Below are 18811 nucleotides of genomic sequence, written 5' to 3'. Positions count from 1 at the left end.
ACTCCAGCTTCTGAACCAATGAGCTGTGTGGCTTTGGGCAGGTCCCCAGGCCTCTGTGAGCCTCAGTCTCCCCACATGGCAAGTAGTGACTTCCTCGTAGGATTGAGTACCTGGCGGGCTCAGCACAGCCCTCCCCTCAGGAGAGCTGCTATTAGCCACGGTTGTTATCACTGGCCAAAACGCACTCTTAGAGGGCAAAACTGCTTCTAAAAATGCATGCCAGTTTGTCAGTACCACCAGGGCATCCATGAAGGTTGTAATTGGATGAGTGACTGGTTGGAAACATTTCATTTCTGACCAATTTGCTTTTGGACCATGCATTTAGAGCTGGAAGCAAAACTGGGTATTGAGAATTCTTCCACAGGAACAGATCTGGCAAAAGTGGCAGAACATAACTGAAAAAAAAAAAAAAAACCTAGAACACCAACACATTAATGGTTGGAAACCTGTCTTGGGTGAGAGCATGCCCACCTACTACCTCTATAAAGAAAATTTATGAGAAAAACGACACCTTCTAAAAAAGGTATATTTGTTTCAAGGTACACAATACTCACTAATATATATTTTCCCACCATCTTGGGTTTTTAAAAAGTTAACCTTAAAAATTTATTGCGATATACAGGATTCTAGTTTCGTAAAGGTGAAAAACCACTGAAGTGTGTAGAATAAAAAGTGAAGTACCCTTTCACACCTCATTCTCCCCTCTCACCCCAAACACTGAGCGAACCAGCATCCTCCCCAGAGGCAGATACATCAGTTTGGTGTTGGGTTTACATGCATGTGGTTGTAGACACGTTTATAGTTTCTTAAATGTTTTATGTAAATGAGGTCAGTTTCTGTATGTTCTTTATCTTGCTTTTTTTTCACTTGAGTCATGACCATTTGTCCACATCATTCGTTACATGAGGCTTTATGTCCTGTTATTAAACAGTTGCTTTCCCTAGTCCATTAAGTGGACAAATTCCAATCCCACAGACCATCTTGGCTGCATAAGCTGTCTGTCTGTCGATATGTAACAAACCCCATCACTCAGTGGCTTAAAACAATAAGCGTTTATTGTCCTGCAGTTGCTCTGGGTCAGGAATCCGGGCCCAGCTTAGCTCGTGCCTCTGGCCCAAGGTCTCTCAAGGTTGCCGTCAAGTGGGCTGGGGCTGTGGTCTCATCTGAAGGCTCCACTGGGGGAAGGCCCACTTCCAAGATCACTCACATGCCTGCTGGCCGGATCTGGTTCCTTGCAGGTCCCTGGACACAGAGCCTCAGTTCCTTGCTTGCTCTTGGCTGGAGGTCTCCCTTGGTTTCTCGCCATGTGGGCCTCTTGATAGGGCACCCAAGATGGAACCCACAGTCTTTTTGTAACTCAATGGTGGAAGTGATGGCCTATCACTTTTGCTGTATTCTGTTCATTACAGCTATCGCTAGGTCCAGCCCACACTGAGGCTGAGAGGATAATACAAGGATTATAATACCAGGAGGTGGGGGTCATGGGGGCTGTCTTTGGGTAGCTGTGTAGTTTTCCACTATTATCAAAAATGCCACAGAGAATCAGCATATACATACATCTTTAACCCCTCATTTGTGCAGGGATTCCTGTGTGATACAGTCTCAGCTGGAAAATTTCAAAATTGAGGAGTATGCCAGTTCTATTTCTATTTATTTGCCTTTTTAAAGATTGAACTTATTTTTTGCATAAAAAAACTTCTATGGTTCACACTCTTAGAGGCTCCAAAATCAACCCAATGCATGGTCTCTCGCAGCCCCCTCTGGAGACCAGTAACCAATTTCTTGTGTATTCTTTCAGAGATCTGAACGAGCAGGTAGAAGCAAACAGAGAAATATATTCATTTTCTGGCTCTTCTATCCAGTGGCAGCCTGCTTTATATTTTTGTAAGCAGCTTTATTGAGGTATGATTGAGTTTGGATATATGTATACACTCATGAAAGCATCACTACAATTAAGGTAGTAGGCATCCATCACCTCTGAAAGTTTCCTTGTGTCTCTTTGGTTTTGTGTGTGTTTGTGGGGGGTGGGTAGTAAGGACACTTAACAGATGTATCCTCTTAAATTTAAGTGCACAGTAGAGTGTCAGTAATTATGGGCACTTTGTTCTACAGAAGATCTCTAGAACTTAGTCTGCTTTATTCTGTAGATTACTCTTATCATCTGACAGAGTATCTTGCAGGTTATACCAGGGCAAAAAGCCCTCTCTGTCCCTTTTTGTTTTTTTTTTTTGGCCATGCCCCACGGCATGTGGGATCTTAGTTCCCCGACCAGGGATCGAACCCATGCCCACTGCATTGGAAGTGAGGAGTCAACCACTGGACCGCCAGGGAAGTCCCCCTCTTTTTATGGCCGCATGGTATTCCCCCATGGAATGCCACAGCTGTCTCAATCAGTCCCCTATTGTTGGCCATGTAGAATGTTTCTGATCTTTTGGGGTACCCATTTTATTTTATTTTTATTTATTTTTTAGTGGGGTGCCCATTTTAAACTGCAACAGAACTGCCAAATTGCTCCCTCCAAAAAATATCTGGCACATCAGTGGTTGTACCAACTCGTATCTTGCCAGTTCACCAGTGTGGATCATACTGTATCGGAAGAGGCCGGGCAGGACACGGCCATCTCAAGGCACCTTGCGTCTGAAGGCGAGGAGAAAGGCCTCTGGGCTTAGAGGTGGGCGAGGTCCGGGTTTTTCCAATCTGGGAGTGTTTGGAACAGTGCACGTTGGGGGGGTAGGTGGTGGCTGAGAGGCAGATGTGAGAGGTGTTGCAGTGACGAGGACGGGAGGGTCGCAGTGACGAGGACGGGAGGGTCGCAGTGACGAGGACGGGAGGGTCCCAGCCCCTAGCTGATGGCCCTGGGTGGACCTTGGGCAGGAGCGACAGAAAGTTGAGGTGTTCACGCCTAATGCCCCTCATTTTTTCCACCAACTAGGGGCCAAGGGCTTCTGCTGAGATTAAGAACGAACCTGGGGGACTTCCCTGGCAGTCCAGTGGTTAAGACTTTGCCTTCCAATGCAGGGAGTGCAGGTTTGATCCCTGGTCGGGGAGCTAAGATCCCACATGCCTCACGGCCAAAAAACCAAAACATAAAACAGAAGCAATATTGGAACAAATTCAATGAAGACTTTTAAAATGGTCCACATCAAAAAAATCTTAAAAAAAAAAAAAAGAACAAACCTGGGCTTGTGATCTCTCTCTGCCTCTCCTTGGCCTGTGACCACAGGCTCCTGCCTCACTGGTCCTTGGTTTCCCTCTCTGTAGAATGGGTTAATAAGATTTTCACCCTCATGGCCTGGTGTGTAAGTCTTCAGTGAGGTCAGACATGAAGTGCTTAGCAGCATCTAAGACATGTTTATTATTATTGCTTTTCCAAGAGTGATATATTTTTATTTATTTATTTTTAATTTTATTTTTTTGGCCGCACTGCGTGGCTTGCAGGATCTTAGTTCCCTGACCAGGGATAGAAGCCGCGCCCCCTGCAGTGGAATTGCAGAGTCTTATAACCACTGGACTGCCAGGGAAGTCCCTCCAAGAATGATATGTTTTTAAATTAAGTGATACAGGCTGGCACCAGCTCTAGCAACCAGTCTGACCCACTCTGGTGTGTATGGCTGAGGATCAACCAAACTCTAGGAGGTAATCAAGGAACTTTATACAATACGAAGCAGGAAGCAGGGGCCAGTTGATACTGGAGGTAGAAAATTTGCAGTTCATTTGTTTGGGAAATATTTATTGGATGCCTGGTAGGGGTTAGGGCTGTGGCAGTGAAAAGGTGTGGTCCCTGCCTTCCTGGAGTTGGCTGGAAGAAATCAGGGAGCTCACCTTGCAGACCCTGTTCTCTCATATCTGTAAGTCGAGGCTCTCATAAGCCAACCTTGAAGGGTCCTTGTGGGAATTAAATGAGAACTCCCAGTTTCATGCTTAATGAAAAGTACATGCTATAATGGGTCATCCTTTGACAGGTACAACTAACGGGAAGGGCGCAGTAGGTAGAGGGGACGGTTTAAACGAAGGCCTGGAGGCTACAGACTACAGAGCGCATGGGGTGGGTAGACAAATAGGATTAAAGAGCCGTGTGTGTGTGTGTGTGTGTGTGTGTGTGTGTGGTCAGATCAGACTATGTTATGTTAACAAATCCCTAAATCTCACTGGTTTAACAGAGGGTTTACCTCCCTCCGGCGCTGCCCCACCATGATAGCCTGGGTCAGGCTGTTCCCTCTGGCGGCTCTTCTCCAACAGTGACTCGGGGGTCCTGCTGCTTCCATCCAATAACCAAACCCTCCTTTAGTCTCCAACACTGGAAAGAGCAATAGAGCGACGGCACGTGGAGCGTACACTGGCTCTTACCGGCCTGGGACCGGAAGTGACGCTCGCTCGTGACGTCATGACGCTCATGCATACGCTCCCACGGGTGAGAACTCAATCTTCCCCTCCTACTGCAGGGAAAGCTGGGACAGGTGGTTTCCTGGTGCGCCCCGGAAGGGGAAACGGAAGAGTGAACACATTACAGAACCTCTCTAGAGGTGTGGAGGGTGTTCTAGGGGGTTGTACACTTAGACCCAGAGAGCTGTGTGCTGGGTTCTTGGGATATAGCTGTGAGTACATGGTCTTTGTCCTTAAGAAGCTCCCAGTCTAATGTGGGAGACACAAATAATTACAAATCATGATGAGAAAATTTAAGGAAGAATGTATAGAGCTTGAAGAGTGTGTATTAGGCAGACCCTTTTTTTTTTTTTAAGAACATTATTTTGTAATTGCAAAAACAAAAGAGAAACTTCAAGGTAGAGATCACCTTACTCCCACTTTTAGTATAAAGTGTTATTTGTCCATGTTGTCTTCATGTCCTTGTCTATGCCACATACGCATCTATTCGTACTCCCAGCTTGCCCTTTCAGTAAAAACAATCAGATTGGTTAAACAGGATTATTTGAAAAGGACATTTCTATGTCAGGATAGGCTGGGTTACGCTGCAATAACAAACAACCCCCAAACTGCAGCGGCTTAAAATAGAAAAGGCGGATATTCTCACTCGTGCTACATGGAGGATCGGCTCGGAGCCCATGCTGAGAGATCTTAAACATTGCCAAGTGGCATGGGAAAGGCATAGAGTGCTCTGGTGTGGCACCAGTAATTAAATGCTCCAGACTGAATTCACATGTGTCATTTTCGCCCATACCTCGTTAGCCAGAATTAATTACATGGCCCCACTCAAATGTAGTGGGGTCAGGAAGTGCAATCCTTTCAATTGCTGGGCCAGTGGGGAGTTAGAAAAATAGGGCAAATAGCATTAATGAACATCTAAACACTTTAAATGTTTTATTTTCATCAAGAACATTTTAGAAAGACATTCGTCTCTTCCCTCTATGTAGAACCAAGACCTTTTTGTTGTTGTTGTTTTTTCGCTGCACTGGATCTTTGTTGCTGTGTGTGGGCTTTCTCTAGTTGCGGCCAGTAGGGGCTACTCTTCGTTGCGGTGTGCGGGCTTCTCATCGCGGTGGCTTCTCGTTGCGGAGCACGGGCTCTAGGCGCGTGGGCTTCAGTAGTTGCAGCACGCAGGCTCAGTAGTTGCGGCGCACGGGCCCTAGAGCGCGCGGGCTTTAGTAGTTGTCGCACATGGGCTTAGTTGCTCCGCGGCATGTGGGATCTTCCCGGACAAGGGATCGAACCCGTGTCCCCTGCATTGGCAGGCGGATTCTTAACCACTGTGCCACCAGGGAAGTACCCAAAACCTTTTCTTTAAGTGTAAGTCTCCCAGTTCTCATACGTCACATGCTTGTATAAACTGCACCCATAAACCACAAAGTCATTTATCATTTCCAGTTCTTTTTAAAAAGTGACCTGAGAGGGACTTCGCTGGTGGCGCAGTGGTTAAGAATCCGCCTGCCAATGCAGGGGACAAGGGTTCGATCCCTGTTCCGGGAAGATCCTACATGCCGCGGAGCAACTAAGCCCGTGCACCACAGCTACTGAGCCCGCGCGCCTAGAGCCCGAGCTCTGCAACAAGAGAAGCCACCACAATGAGAAGCCTGCGCACTGCAACGAAGAGTAGCCCCCGCTCGCTGCAACTAGAGAAAGCGCATGCACTGCAACGAAGAAAGCCCATGCACTGCAGCCAAAAATAAATAAATTTATTTTTTAAAAAAAGTGACTTGAGAACCTAAAAACACTTATCAAGCAAACTGAAGGCTGGACCTTCCTAGGTTTTTATGAGCTTTTCTGTTTAATCATTTACAGTTGCTTTGCTTGCATCTAATTTGGCAGCATTTTTTTTTTTTTAAGTAGCTCACTTTTATTCTTTCCAATGCAGGCAACCTGCTTTGCATACAAACAACTCTCTTGCATTAATATTTCATTTATCTGATAGGGTTAAGTTATTAACTTAAGCATAGCGGGCATAAACAGGTTTGGTAACAGCTACTCCTCAGGAAGTGTACAGCTTAACAGATGGGAGCAGAATTGCTTTGTCATAATAGTAGCCAGCTAGGCTGGGTAGGTTTTACAGATAAATGAACAGTGGCTTGCAAACTGGCAACTTGGGTAAGCTAGATGGTTTCAGAGAGCTGTACTGTAATATTACTAATGGAATTTCAGCCTATGTTTTCATTTCACATTCTGATGTGTTGCCATTTTGCTCATGCTGGAGTTTATCCTGGCACACCTTTCTCCATGCTTAGACAATCCTAGGAATTCATACCAACACATGTGTCCTGATGGGATCTGAGGGATGGGAAGGCATCAAGTAGGTGGAGAACAGAAAGGGCACAGAAGAGATCAGCCTGGAGAGAGCAGTAGGGGTCCCACCATGCAGGGCCTTAGAGAAAGAGTTTGTATTTAATTCGAAGGGCATTGGGAAGCCATTGGAGTGTTTTGATTCGCGGAATGAGAGTCAAGGTGGCAAGAATTAGGAGGCTGTTACCCAGGCAAGAGATCACAATGGCTTGGACCGCTAAGAATGGTGAGAACTGAGGATTTAGGGAGATTAAGGAAGAGAAGGAGGCTTCTGTCCCTACAATTCTTTCTCCTTCCTGCTGCCAGCGGTGGGGTGTCCTGACATTGTCAGGGCTCTGGAGGTAACTGTTGATATCAAACTTGCAGTCTGGGTCCAGTGAGCACTGGTTCCCTATTTGGCCACAATCCAGGCCAGATTTGGGGCTCAGGCTGGGGCACCATCAGCCCTGGGAAACCCTTGGGCAGGCAGCTTAGTGGGTCAGGCAAGCAAGGATGAGAAATATGACCTTGCCTGGGGCTTCTCCTCAAATTTCACGCGTCTCTCCTCTCATTTGCTGGTTGCCCCTCATAGATCTGACCTCTAAAGGGATGGAGTGTCCAGTCTTTGTCCACACACACCTCCGCGTGATCTCTCATTCATTCTCATCAATTCCAACACTGAAGGCTCCCGAAATTCTATCTCCAGACTCCCCTATCTACATTGTTTAGTCAACATCTTAAATGTACCACATAGAAACAGAAGTGATATTTCCATCTCCCCCCCACTCCCACTGTCTCCTCCCATAGTCATTTCCCTTTCACAAAATGACACTTCTGTACAAGCAAAAACCTTGGCATCTCTTCACCCCTCTCTTTCATTCACTCTCTGCACAAGTCCTTTCGGCTCCAGCTTGAAAATAAATTGTGAAAGTGACCACTTCCACCGCGGCCACCCTGCCTGCGATCCAGCCCACCTGTGCCTCTCACCTGGATTATTGCCATAGTCTTTTCTCTGCCCTCCTGCTCCACTATCCCCTACAATCTTATATTCAACACAGCCAGAGGGATCCTTAAAGATGTTAATATATCAAAAATTATTTTCCAATAGGCAACATTTGTATATGGTAAGAATTCCAAATAGCCTAAAAGAATAAACTGAGTCTCCTTTCCACTCCTGTGACCCCTTCCCCACTCCATCTGCTGCCTTCTCTCCTCAGAGGTGACTCTGGATCCCAGCTTCTTCTGTAGACTTGTAGAGACATTGTGTGCATGACTCTATGCATTCTGTGAATGATTTGTTTAAAATGAGACTATGTCCCTTCCTTGGTAAAAACCTTTTGCTGGTTCCCCAGCAAAGTGAGACTAAAATCCAAATTGCATCCCAAGGCTATAGGACCCTGCTTGTGGCACCTGGCCACTCTACACTTCCACAGCTCTCCTCCACTCTCACTCTGCTCCAACCATACTGGCCCCCCTTGTTTTCCTTCCACTTTCAGGATTTGTGCCCTGGCTGTTCCCTCATCTTAGCACACTCTTCCAGCCTACGTGGAGTTGCAGGCTGCCTAAAGGTCACTTTCCTGACTTCTCATGGTCACCATCCCACCCTTCTGTGCATTTTCTCTATAACACTTATCACGAACTGCGATTATTTATTTTTTCCAGTGGACCTGGTCTGTTTGGTCACCACGGTATACTCGTTGCCCAGAACAGAACTGGAAATGGTACTAATAATGATTTTAAAAGGAGAAAAACTACCATTTAGGTCGTTACTGTGCCAAATATCGATACTAATACTTTATTAACTCATATGATCCTCATAACCATTTTAGAGTTAGCTATTATCCACATTTAAGAAACAAGGAAATTGAAGCAGGAAATCTTACACAACTACTAGTAAGTGAATACGCAGTCCTTTAATCGTTGAGTGAGTGCGCGAATCAATGAATGGCCCCGAGAGGCGAATGGCAAGGAGATGCAAAGGGAGGCGGGCGGAGCCTAGGGCCCGGGGGCCAATGGGCACGCAGCTGTGACTGGCGGCGTCTCCTGGGGTATCTGGCTCCGCCCAGGCCGCGCGGCGGCCGCTGGGAGTTGTGGTCCCCTGCCCACCTAGCCACGTCACTGCCTTCAAACCCGAAGTCCTCTCCTTAGGCTTTGTACGACCCGTATTCCCGAACCTCTAGGTAGGTTCCCTGGCCCCTAGGCCTGTTATTCCTCCTTTTGCTTACATGTCTTGATGTAGTCTCCCGGCTCCACAGGTCTGGGTCTCAGGGCACGGTCTCCCCTGCCACCCTCCAGCCCACTTGGTATCACCCTCTACGTTCATCTCCTCCGGTGACCCTTCGGTCTGGTGTATCCAGCCACGCCCCCCTGAAGTGGTTTCTCTCACGTCCTCTCAGTTCCTCCCCTCCGTGCTCGAGCGGCCCATAGTATCTTCCAATTGCCGTATTCCCCGCCCCACACACCCTTTTCCCGGGGCTCCCCCAGCCCTATTTTGGTACACCCCGGCCACGCCCCCTCGCGGACGCTGTTGGTACGCGCCGCACTCCCCTGCTCGCCGCAGTGGTTTGGCCGCGGCGACCCTCTCCGGTGGTGCGTTCCCCGCGCTTGGTACAGCCCAGCCTGTCTCCCCCCGAAGCCGCGCGCCCGCGTCACTCAGTCGGTGGAGCCCCCAGCTCGCTCGGCCCGCGCCAGCCATGGTCCGTCCGCGCCGTGCCCCGCACCGCTCCGGCGCTGGGGGCCCCCTCGGCGGTCGCGGCCGCCCCCTGCGGCACCTCATGGTGCGCGCCGCCCGCTCGCGCTCCTGGCCGGCCAGCCCCCGGGGCCCGCAGCCGCCGCGGATCCGGGCTCGCTCGGCCCCTCCCATGGTGAGCCCCCCGCCCTTTTTCCAGAGCTTTCCACGGCCCCGCCCCCGCCGGCCACTTTCCCGGACTGGCGTCTTTGTCCGCGGCCTCCCCCCTCGGGGGTCTCTCCGGTGACCCGAAGGGTGGTCCCGCCTGGGGCCGGCTTCCCCGTGGAACCCCCTGGGTGGTACGCGCCGGGCTTTCCTCTTTGTTTCGTATTCGGGATGGGGTGGCGGGGGTGGGGTACGGGGGCGGGAAGGGCTCAAATTACTGCTGACTCCGCGACCCGATTTAAACGCGGGGTGGGGGGCGGGCGGGCGGCCGGCGTGTGTTGTTGTTTTTCCAATTGGAAAGTTGCTCTCTTTCTGGGCAGGAAATCTGGAAATGGGGGAGGGGGCTGGGGGGACGGCGGCGAGAGGGCCCCGCATCGCGCACTGGCGCGCCCAGGTGTTGCCCCCGGGGGCGTTCTCCCTGGGCCCGCACGCGTCTGCACGGCGCCCGTGGCGTGTGCGCCCAGGGTTTATTTGCACGCTCGCCCAGATGTTGGATGCCCCTACTGATGGCAGTAGGCCAAGTAAGTCTATATCTTAAACATAAACATCTAGCTTTGCAGGTATGCTAAGTTACACATGCTTCCCGAGACCTAAAAGATGCACATACTTGTCAAAAATCTTAAGGTTTTTCTGGAGCTGTAAATCTACATATCCCGACGTTTCACGCACAGCCAAGCCGTGACACGCTTGCCCAGATGCGCGTTTTACCCTAACCTGGCGCTCAAGCTCCCTTCTTAAATACCCTGCCCCAACATTGTGCGTGGCGGGGAGCTGTGGCAGCTCCACACTAGCCTTAACCAGGTTTTCTCGGATCTTGTATTCAGGTACCCGGACTCTGAACATCTCTCTAAACTTAAATATCATCCTTCACTCCATTGCCTTCTCCGTTCCTTAGCGTTCATGTCTGCTTGTTCAGAAGCGCCTCCTGGGTCCTTAAACGTACATCTTAAAGCTTTCATTCTTCTTCCAGGTACTAAATAGGCTTCCTATGCAGTGAGCAACAGAACAGGTGTGGGAGGCATTTTACACACGCCTGCCCAGATGTGAGATTTCCTTTAGGATTGCACGTAGGTCTAGCCCTTAAACATGGTCCTCCACCTTGACATGCATCCTGCTTTCGGGGAGACCTGAGCTTAAGCATCGCTGGTTTTTACACCCAGGTTAAAACGTGGTCAACCTGGTCTCCAGACACAAGCAGAGTTTAAACAGGTGTCTCTGGTGCTCACATTAACTGGGCCCTAAAGTGAGTTCACCTGGATCCCAAAGTCTCCTCCAGGTGTGTGATTTAACTGGGTTTTCTCAGACGTTATGGGGTCTGGCTGTGGTACCTGCACACCCAGGGCTACAACAGTCTTTCTCCGTCTCAGACGCTCCAACCATGTTCTTACACCAGGATGCTCTCTGCTTTTCTTCCTGATCTCTTACGGTTGCCTGAATCCCAGAACCTCCTGCCCAGGTGGAGAGTATGCTTGCTCAGGTTTTTTTTTTTGCTTTTTAAGCTTCTACAAAATGCAGTTTTTTCCTGCCTGTTGTTATTCTGGGGTAGAAGACACCTGTGTGCTTTATAGGAAATTTGGAAAATACTCATTAGTAATGAGATGAAAAGTAACAACTATTATTTATTTCTGCTGCCTGGAAGCACCTACTAGGGAGGTTTTCAGGGTTTCCTGCTGTCAGGCTGTTTCAAAGCCTTGTTTGCTTTGAGATGTTTTGGGTTTAAAAAAAAGACAACTGGGGAGTGCCTTGTGAGTAAATTGTGTAGCTTTCCTTGGCTTTATTGATGGAACTTCTGGTGTTTTGCAGATGCTCTCAAGACATTGTGTTTGAGAGACCCTTCCAGGTGTTGTCAGATTCCCTGTTGTAAATGTGTCCCCACCTCCCTGGAGAGTTCTGTTCTGTGTGTGCTTCTGGTTCCTTCCCGCCTCCCCGTGGTCAGCCTGATGTGGCTGCAGCCTGGGCTGTGCTAGGGAAGGCCGGCAACTGCCTGGGGAGGTTGGCGGGAGCCAGAGAGGAGAGTCTGGATTTTCTTTCTCCTTTTTTTTTTTTTTTTTTAAATTAATTAAATTATTTATTTTTACGGCTGCATCGGGTCTTAGTCGCAGCATGCGGGATCTTTTGTTGTGGCACGTGGGCTTCTCTAGTTGCGGGCTCCAGAGCACATGGGCTCTGTAGTTTGAGGCACGCAAGCGCGGTAGTTGTGGCACGTGGGTTTAGTTGCCCCGCAGCATGTAGGATCTTAGTTTGCCGACCAGGGATCGAACCCGCGTCCCCTGCATTGGAAGGCGGATTCTTTACCACGGGACCACCAGGGGAGTCCCTGGATTTTCTCTTGAGGGCCTGGGGGAGCTTTGGAAGGGTTTTGAGCTTGGATGGGATGGGGCAAACCCGTGTGCCAGACAGACAGACACAACCCAGGCTGGCTTGTGCGTCGAGGGGGGAGCTTCAGGGAGGCTCTGGACCCCCAGAGAGCTGCTTCTGAGTTGTCTCAATAGAGGAATCAAAAATTGATCAGCTCGGGAGGATGAGTGGGGAGCATCTCCTGAAGAAGGTGGGGGGGATGGCCCGCTAGGATGCGAGCACAGCTGGAGCAAAGGCTGGAAGGGACCCTGCATGGGCCAGTGTTGAGGTGACAAGTAGCCTTGGGGCGGGGAAGCGTCCTGGGGTGGCAGCAGGAAAAGGACATGGGGGGTCAGCCACTCAGGGTCTCGACCCTGGGAGAAAGGGTTTGGAGATGGCCTTGGGGGTTTTGCAGCTGGGGGTCGGGGTCTCATCGTTGGGATGTCCCTTCTGGGGTATGTGGGGGACAGCTCCCCTAGCGGGCCCCTCAGCCTCAGTTTCCCTACCCCCTCTGCCACAGCAAGGTGCTCGGGTCTTCGGGGCCCTGGGTCCCATCGGGCCCTCCTCGCCCGGGCTCGCCCTCGGGGGCCTGGCCGTAGGTGAGCACCGGCTCAGCAACAAGCTGCTGGCCTGGAGCGGCGTCCTCGAGTGGCAGGAGGTGAGCGTCCGCGTCAGGTCCCCTTGTGAGTCTGCGGGGGGCTGGGGGCTGGCCCCAGGGGTCCCTTCTGCCCCTGCAGGTGGGGGGCAGGCCTGGGCACCCAGGCTGTGTCCAGTGACCCCTCCGCTCCCACCACAGAAGCGCAGGCCCTACTCGGACTCCACGGCAAAGCTGAAGCGGGCCCTCCCCTGCCAGGCCTACGTGAACCAGGGCGAGAACCTGTGAGTGGTGGGCAGGGGGCGGGTGGGCGGGCGGCGGGGGCGCTCCCCTGACCCTCTTCTTCCCGCAGGGAGACCGACCAGTGGCCACAGAAGCTGATCATGCAGCTGATCCCGCAGCAGCTGCTGGTGAGGCCCCACCCTCTGCTGCCCACCCTGGCCCCAGAGCACCCGCCTGGCCCTGACCCAGCTGTCCCCTTGTCGCCCCCAGACCACCCTGGGCCCCCTGTTCCGCAACTCCCAGCTGGCGCAGTTCCACTTCACCAACAGAGACTGCGACTCTCTCAAGGGGCTCTGCCGCGTCATGGGCAACGGCTTTGTGAGTGGGGCGGGGGTGCTGGGGGGCGGGCGGGCGGGGACAGGGCGAGAAGGGCCCCTTGGAAGCACCGTGGTGACCAAGTACGGCGGGAGGCAGAGCTCTGCTGGGACAACCCAAGGCAGGTGGCAGGGTCCGGGTGACCTCTCCTGGGGGGCATCCCCGTCCCTGGAGAGCAGAGGAACCCAGCCCGCCTCCCGGCCAAGCTGGAGCCGCCCCTGGGCACGGGAGCGAAGGAAGGGGCCTGGGCCAGCCCTCCTGGGACCCAGGAGCTTGTTGGGGCCATAGCACATGGCAGGGACTTGGCATTTGGGGGCGGCCAGGGGGAAAGAGGGAGCCAGCAGTGGAGATGGCCTGCTGGGACTGTTTCCTCATCTGCGGTCCTGGGGCCACTGGGAGGAGTGAGTAAAGCACTCGAGGCGGTGATTTGGGGGCGTTGTGAGTGCTCAGTAAATGCAGCTGGTGAGGTTGTTAGAGTTGGGGATTCAGACACAGGACGCAGTGGGCGTGGTCCCTGCAAGCCTCTCAGGTCTGGGCCACAGCACCCACGTGTCTGGGACCAGGATTCAGCCGCTGCCCACACCCCCCAGGGCTCGGGCTGTGGGATGGCAGGTGCTGGGAAAGGGTTGGGTTGAGGTGGGAGGAGGTCGTCTGCCTGGAGGACTCAGCTCTGGGGTCGTCCTCTCCCTTTCCTGGTCCCCTTTGGGACAGACCCCCCTCCAGCTCCTGGCTGCTGCCTCCGGGGGGCGCTGTGTGCCACCGTTCGATGCCTGGGCGGATCCCCTTTTCTTCTGGGTTGTGACTGGTGTGGGGTCTCTTGTCTGCTCGGTCACCCCTTCATTCAGCACCGTCTGCTTAGGGCCTGGGGCCCCCAGGCTGCAGGGAAGGTGGACGTCAGCACGCGCCCTCCATGGCCTGTCCCGTTACGCTCCGGGTCCGGCTAGTAGCTCTGGGAGAGCCGACCGCACATGGGTCCAGGAAGGCCAGGGGTGGGGTCCCTGAGCCAGCGGACCCCAGGGCTGAGAACGCGCATGCCCCTCTGTCTAGACACCCCGGGTGGGGACGTGTGTGAGGCTCAGGTTCTCCCGCAGTCCCACCAAGGAGGCAGTAGCAGCTTGTGTAATGAGCGTTTATGTGGAACTTACTCTGTGCGCCATTGTTGTGCCGTTTTACACACGGGGAAACTGAGGTCCACAGGTGACCTGCCTGAGGTCACACAGCTAGGAGGTAGCAGAGCCAGGTTTACGCCCAGGCAGTCTGGTCCTGCGTCTGTGCTCTTAACCCCCGGGCCTGGTGGCCTCCGTCAGAGGGGCCCAGCGCAAACGCCCCAGGACAGGGCTGACCTCGGGGCACGTGGGCGGGAGGCGGAGCCCTCTCAGGACCCTCACCCGGCACGTGGGGCCCCAGCCCTGACCCCAGAGTCACGGCGGGGGGACACCGAGGGGCACGTTCACAGGCTCCCAGAACGACGCGTTTTGGCTGCACGCCGCTCCTTTAGGGTCCTGGTGTTAACCTTGAGGACTTCTGTCCCGTCGTTCCCCCCGCCCACAGGCAGGCTGCATGCTCTTCCCCCACATCTCCCCCTGCGAGGTGCGCGTGCTCATGCTCCTGTACTCGTCCAAGAAGAAGATCTTCATGGGCCTCATCCCCTACGACCAGAGCGGCTTCGTCAACGCCATCCGGCAGGTCATCACCACCCGCAAACAGGTGTGCCCTTGGGCCCGGCCGCCGCATGTGTCTGAGGCTTTAAAGGACGAGGGGCTTGAGGGGTCCGACAGGGTGGTTCCCGGCAGGAGGGGTGCCCGTGGGGAGCAGGGAGGCAGATGGGCAGGCGGGTGCACTCATGGCAGGAGGGTGACCTCAAATCCTGGCTCACGCCCCACCGGCTGTTCACAGTGTCCCCTTCACCGGAAAGTGTCCCAGCTTGTGCGGCAAGTTATACAGCTGCCCAGTTCTTAGAGGCAGACCCTGTGAGCCATGTCCCCCAGGCTGAGGGTGGGGGCTTGGCCCAGGGCATGGGGGGCGGGGGTGGTCTGTGAGGAAGCCAGGGGCTGTGAGGGGCAGGGACCGCTCTGGGGAATCCTCTGGGCCTGTGGGCAGACTGGAGGCCGGAAGCCAGGCAGGAGGCCGGGCCGGGCCGGGCCCCGGGGGCAGCAGGTAGAAAAGCTTGGGACTGACGGACTGGGGGCATGGAGGAGTCTGGGCAGCCTGCTCTGGGGAACTGCTGGGGCGCCAGCCCACCTGTCTCCTCCCCCAGGCAGTGGGACCCGGTGGTGTCGCGGGCCCCGTCCAGATGGTTAACAACAAGTTCCTGGCATGGAGTGGAGTCATGGAGTGGCAGGAGGTGAGCCCTGGGCGGGCCCGGGTGACCTCGGGACCAGGGCATCCTCGCCGATGTGGGGCCCCTCCCACTCCTGACGTCTCCCCTCTTTTTCTCCCCAAAAGCCCAGGCCTGAGCCTAACAGTCGGTCGAAGAGGTGGCTGCCGTCGCACATCTACGTGAACCAAGGGGAGATCCTGTGAGTGTCGGGCAGGGCCCGGGGGCGGCACTCGGTGAGGCCTGGCCTCCTGACCCTCGTCCCCGCATCCCTGCAGGAGGACCGAGCAGTGGCCGCGGAAGCTGTACATGCAGCTCATCCCGCAGCAGCTGCTGGTGAGTGGGGAAGGGGGCACTCGGCTCGCCTCGGCCTTGGGGCCCTGGGGGAGGCTGCCTGTCCAGCAAGTGGAGGTAGGCGGGGCGGGGCCTGCTGCCATGTGGGCGTGAGCGGTGGCGTGGCCCTGGCGCCCGGCTGAGCCACCTCGGGGCCTCTCCGCAGACCACCCTGGTGCCGCTCTTCCGGAACTCCCGCCTGGTGCAGTTCCACTTCACCAAGGACCTGGAGACGCTGAAGAGCCTGTGCCGGATCATGGACAACGGCTTTGTGAGTGGGCTGGCGGGGCCCAGGGCCAGGCTGATGGTGGGACAGACAGAGCTAGAGCCGCTCGGTGTTTAAAAACTGAAATGAGATTAAGAGTGGACGATTCCCCAAAACTGGCCGGGCGTGATGGTAGCTGTGGGAAAGCGTGTTTGCTCTGTGCCTGGACACTGGCTCCCCTGGGGCTCTGGGCAGTCCTGACCCCATTTTACAGATGGGGAAACTGAGGCTCGGAGGCTGTGCCGGCAAGTGCTGGGCGGGAACTTGGACCAAGTCTGGTTCGGGCCCCCGGGGCTGTTCCCCGCTGCTGTCTGGGTTTACTCAGCTGAGGAGGCTGACAGCACCCCAAGCGCCGACTCTGTGCTGCCAGGTTCTTACCTGCCGCCTTCCTCTTGCTCCCTTCCCCTGGGACAGGGTGGAAAACCTGAGGCTCCCAAGGCCCTCACCAGGCAGGGCCATCGTTGTCTGCCTCCAGGCCGAGCGAGCTCTGAAAGCCCCCGGTGCTCATCTGCTGGTGGGCCTTGGCCAGTTCTCCCCTCTCTCCGGGCCTCGGTCTCTCCATCTGTGAAGTGCGGAGGTCGGGCCTCGTGCTTCTGAAGCGCAGCTGTCTGTGTCTGCTTTGTGGGTGTTCGCTGTACCGGGTCATAGCTGTCCCCGAATTAGCTTAATGTTTCTCTCTAAGTCAGCCGAAGTCATCATAGCTGTGCCATTGTGCGTTTGAGGGGCTGGTTGTGTATTTTTTTTTGCGTTAAAGAGTTTAAAAGTGGGATTCCCTCAGGGAAACTGAGGCCTCGAGGACCGTGGCCGGTCCTCCCTCGGCCCACTCGGGCTCCCCTCATGCTGTCAGCTCAGGGGGGTGCTGTGAGGGGCTTCCTCCTCGCTGTCTGTCACCACTGTCCCCTGCAGTGGCACAGAGGCCCGAGGGCAGGCATAGCCCCTTCTGGCTCTGGGGGCCTGCGAGTCCTCGAGCTCTCAGCCTGGGTTTGCTCACCTGTAAGATGGGGACGGTGACCCCTGGGCCCTGGAGAGAGAGGATCCTGTGAAAGGCGTCAGGGAGCGCTTGGTGCCTGTCGGTGCTGCGGTCGCTGTGACGCTGAGCCACGTCCCAAGCCGCGGTGACTGCATCGCTGTGGGCCAGCACCGCCCAGCCTCCCCGCCCTTGGCTGCCCCGGGGGTCGCAGAGTGGACGGAGCCCCGGTGCCCGGCCTCCTGGGGCCAGATTGGCCCCTGGTGTTTGTCCCCCGCCGCAGCCCTCGTGCACAGTCGCGGTCACGGCCACGGCTGGTCCTGTGGGCGTCCCGGGTGCTGGCTGGCTGGCGTGGGGGCCGCAGTCTTGCTGGAGCTCGTCGAGCAGCCTCCTGGGCTCGGCTCTAGAGCCCGCTGGTGCTTGCGCAGGCGCCTCTGGTGTCCTGTGGGAGTGGTGACGGGGCTGAGGATGGCGGCTGGGAAGGCCCGGCGTGCTCCGTGGCGCCCGTCTGCCAGGGCGCTGACCCGCGTGGTTTGCGCCCGTGTCTCGATGGGGAGGAGCGTCTGCGCCGAGGGCCCGCCCGTGACCCCGCGCTCCGTGCCGCCAGGCGGGCTGCGTGCACTTTTCCTACAAGGCCTCGTGCGAGGTGCGCGTGCTCATGCTCCTGTACTCCTCCGAGAAGAAGATCTTCATCGGCCTCATCCCTCACGACCAGAGCAACTTCGTCAACGGCATCCGGCGCGTTATTGCCAACCAGCAGCAGGTCCTACAGCGGAACCTGGAGCAGGAGCAGCAGCAGCGAGGGGTGAGGCGGCCGTGGCCGTGGCCTTGGCCTACCTGAGCCTGTCCCCCGCCCCCCGCCACCCCACCCCACGGCTGACTCCTCCCTGGCTTCCTTCCGCACAGATGGGGGGGTAGTGGTCACCCCCCCAGGCTGGGCCTCTCCAGGAGCCACAGACGAGGCCCCCGCCGAGACTGGTGAGTGGCAGCTGGGCCAAGGACAGGATGGACCCTGGGAATTGCCTGGGGTTCGGGAAGTAGTGTGACCCTGGCCTTGAGAAGACCAGAGCAGAGAGAGAGAGGCACGCGTGTCCCCCACGGTCCCAGGCCTCCTGGGAAACGCCAGCCCCGCTCCCCACCAGGCGGTGACAGGAGCAGGGGTTTCCAGCCAGGGGCAGGGAGGGCAGGGAGAGGCTCTTCTCGTCCCCGGGGCCCTGGAGCCTCACCTGCCCAGTCCCTCCCACTATACCCCCTGCCCCCAGGTCAGATGCTTCTGAGCAGAGGCCCGTGGGGGCTGCACCTGCCCAGTGAGATGGAGGACAGCGTCCTGAGATATCTCCAAGGACAGTCCCCACCCTCGTACGTTTCCCCAATAAAATCTTTTAAAAGCCCTTTGGCCACTGCGCTCTGTCCAGACACCCTGGCTCGGGAGAGGCCAGGCCCCTCCCAACAGCAACTGTCCTCAGACCCAAGTGCCGTCCCCAGCCCACCCCTGAGTGTGGACACGGCTGAGGCCTGGGAGTGTGCATTTCTACCATTCGCAGGAGAGGGGTCACCTCTGAGATCACTGTCACCTGAGCCAGGAGGGGACGCTGCAGTTCACGGAGCTGCCAGGTCTGCATGGTGCTTGCTGGGCCGTGTCTTCCAGGGTCTTTGCACAGCTGGCCGGCTGCTCCTGGGGTGCAGCCCCCGACTCCCGGCGTTGCCAGGCTGCCCTCCTTGCCCTGTGGGTTCCACAAACCTCACTTAGCTGGAAGCAAACACAAGGCAATGCTAGGCTGGTTCCAGTCCCGTGCTGT

The 18811-nt window shown here is 55.2% G+C and overlaps 1 protein-coding gene across 3 annotated transcripts; it reads left to right on the top strand.

Annotated features, from left to right (window-relative positions):
- The first annotated feature begins 9222 nt into the window (after positions 1–9222).
- Positions 9223–18403, top strand: PTOV1 (PTOV1 extended AT-hook containing adaptor protein). Of its 3 annotated transcripts, none has more exons than XM_082435972.1 (13): positions 9223–9572; positions 12459–12596; positions 12735–12817; positions 12886–12943; positions 13026–13133; positions 14682–14837; positions 15388–15474; positions 15576–15649; positions 15726–15783; positions 15947–16051; positions 17620–17817; positions 17919–17990; positions 18275–18403. In XM_082435972.1, the coding sequence occupies exons 1-12, from the start codon at positions 9402–9404 to the stop codon at positions 17928–17930; spliced, it is 1248 nt and encodes a 415-aa protein (XP_082292098.1). In that variant the 5' UTR covers positions 9223–9401; the 3' UTR covers positions 17931–17990; positions 18275–18403. The 3 variants fall into 3 exon arrangements, with proteins under 3 accessions (XP_082292098.1, XP_082292100.1, XP_082292099.1); XM_082435974.1 differs by having other exon boundaries at positions 9267–9572; positions 17690–17817; XM_082435973.1 differs by lacking the exon at positions 15947–16051 and having other exon boundaries at positions 9267–9572; positions 17695–17817.
- Positions 18404–18811: the final 408 nt, after the last annotated feature.

Source organism: Balaenoptera physalus (genome assembly GCF_965194825.1).
Source record: "Balaenoptera physalus genome assembly, chromosome: 19".
NCBI classification, from domain to species: Eukaryota; Metazoa; Chordata; class Mammalia; order Artiodactyla; family Balaenopteridae; genus Balaenoptera; species Balaenoptera physalus.
The sequence above is the reverse complement of the archived record's forward strand: the minus strand, read 5'-3'. Positions and strand labels throughout refer to the sequence as shown.

What these genes read in the sequence shown, in the direction of transcription:
- PTOV1 (XM_082435974.1), top strand. Translation starts at nt 9,402, where the DNA reads ATGGTCCGTCCGCGCCGTGCCCCGCACCGCTCCGGCGCTGGGGGCCCC. An exon ending in TCATCCCGCAGCAGCTGCTG is followed by an intron (nt 15,784 to 15,946) that starts GTGAGTGGGGAA and finishes GCCTCTCCGCAG; the next exon opens with ACCACCCTGGTGCCGCTCTT. An exon ending in CGAGGCCCCCGCCGAGACTG is followed by an intron (nt 17,991 to 18,274) that starts GTGAGTGGCAGC and finishes CCCTGCCCCCAG; the next exon opens with GTCAGATGCTTCTGAGCAGA.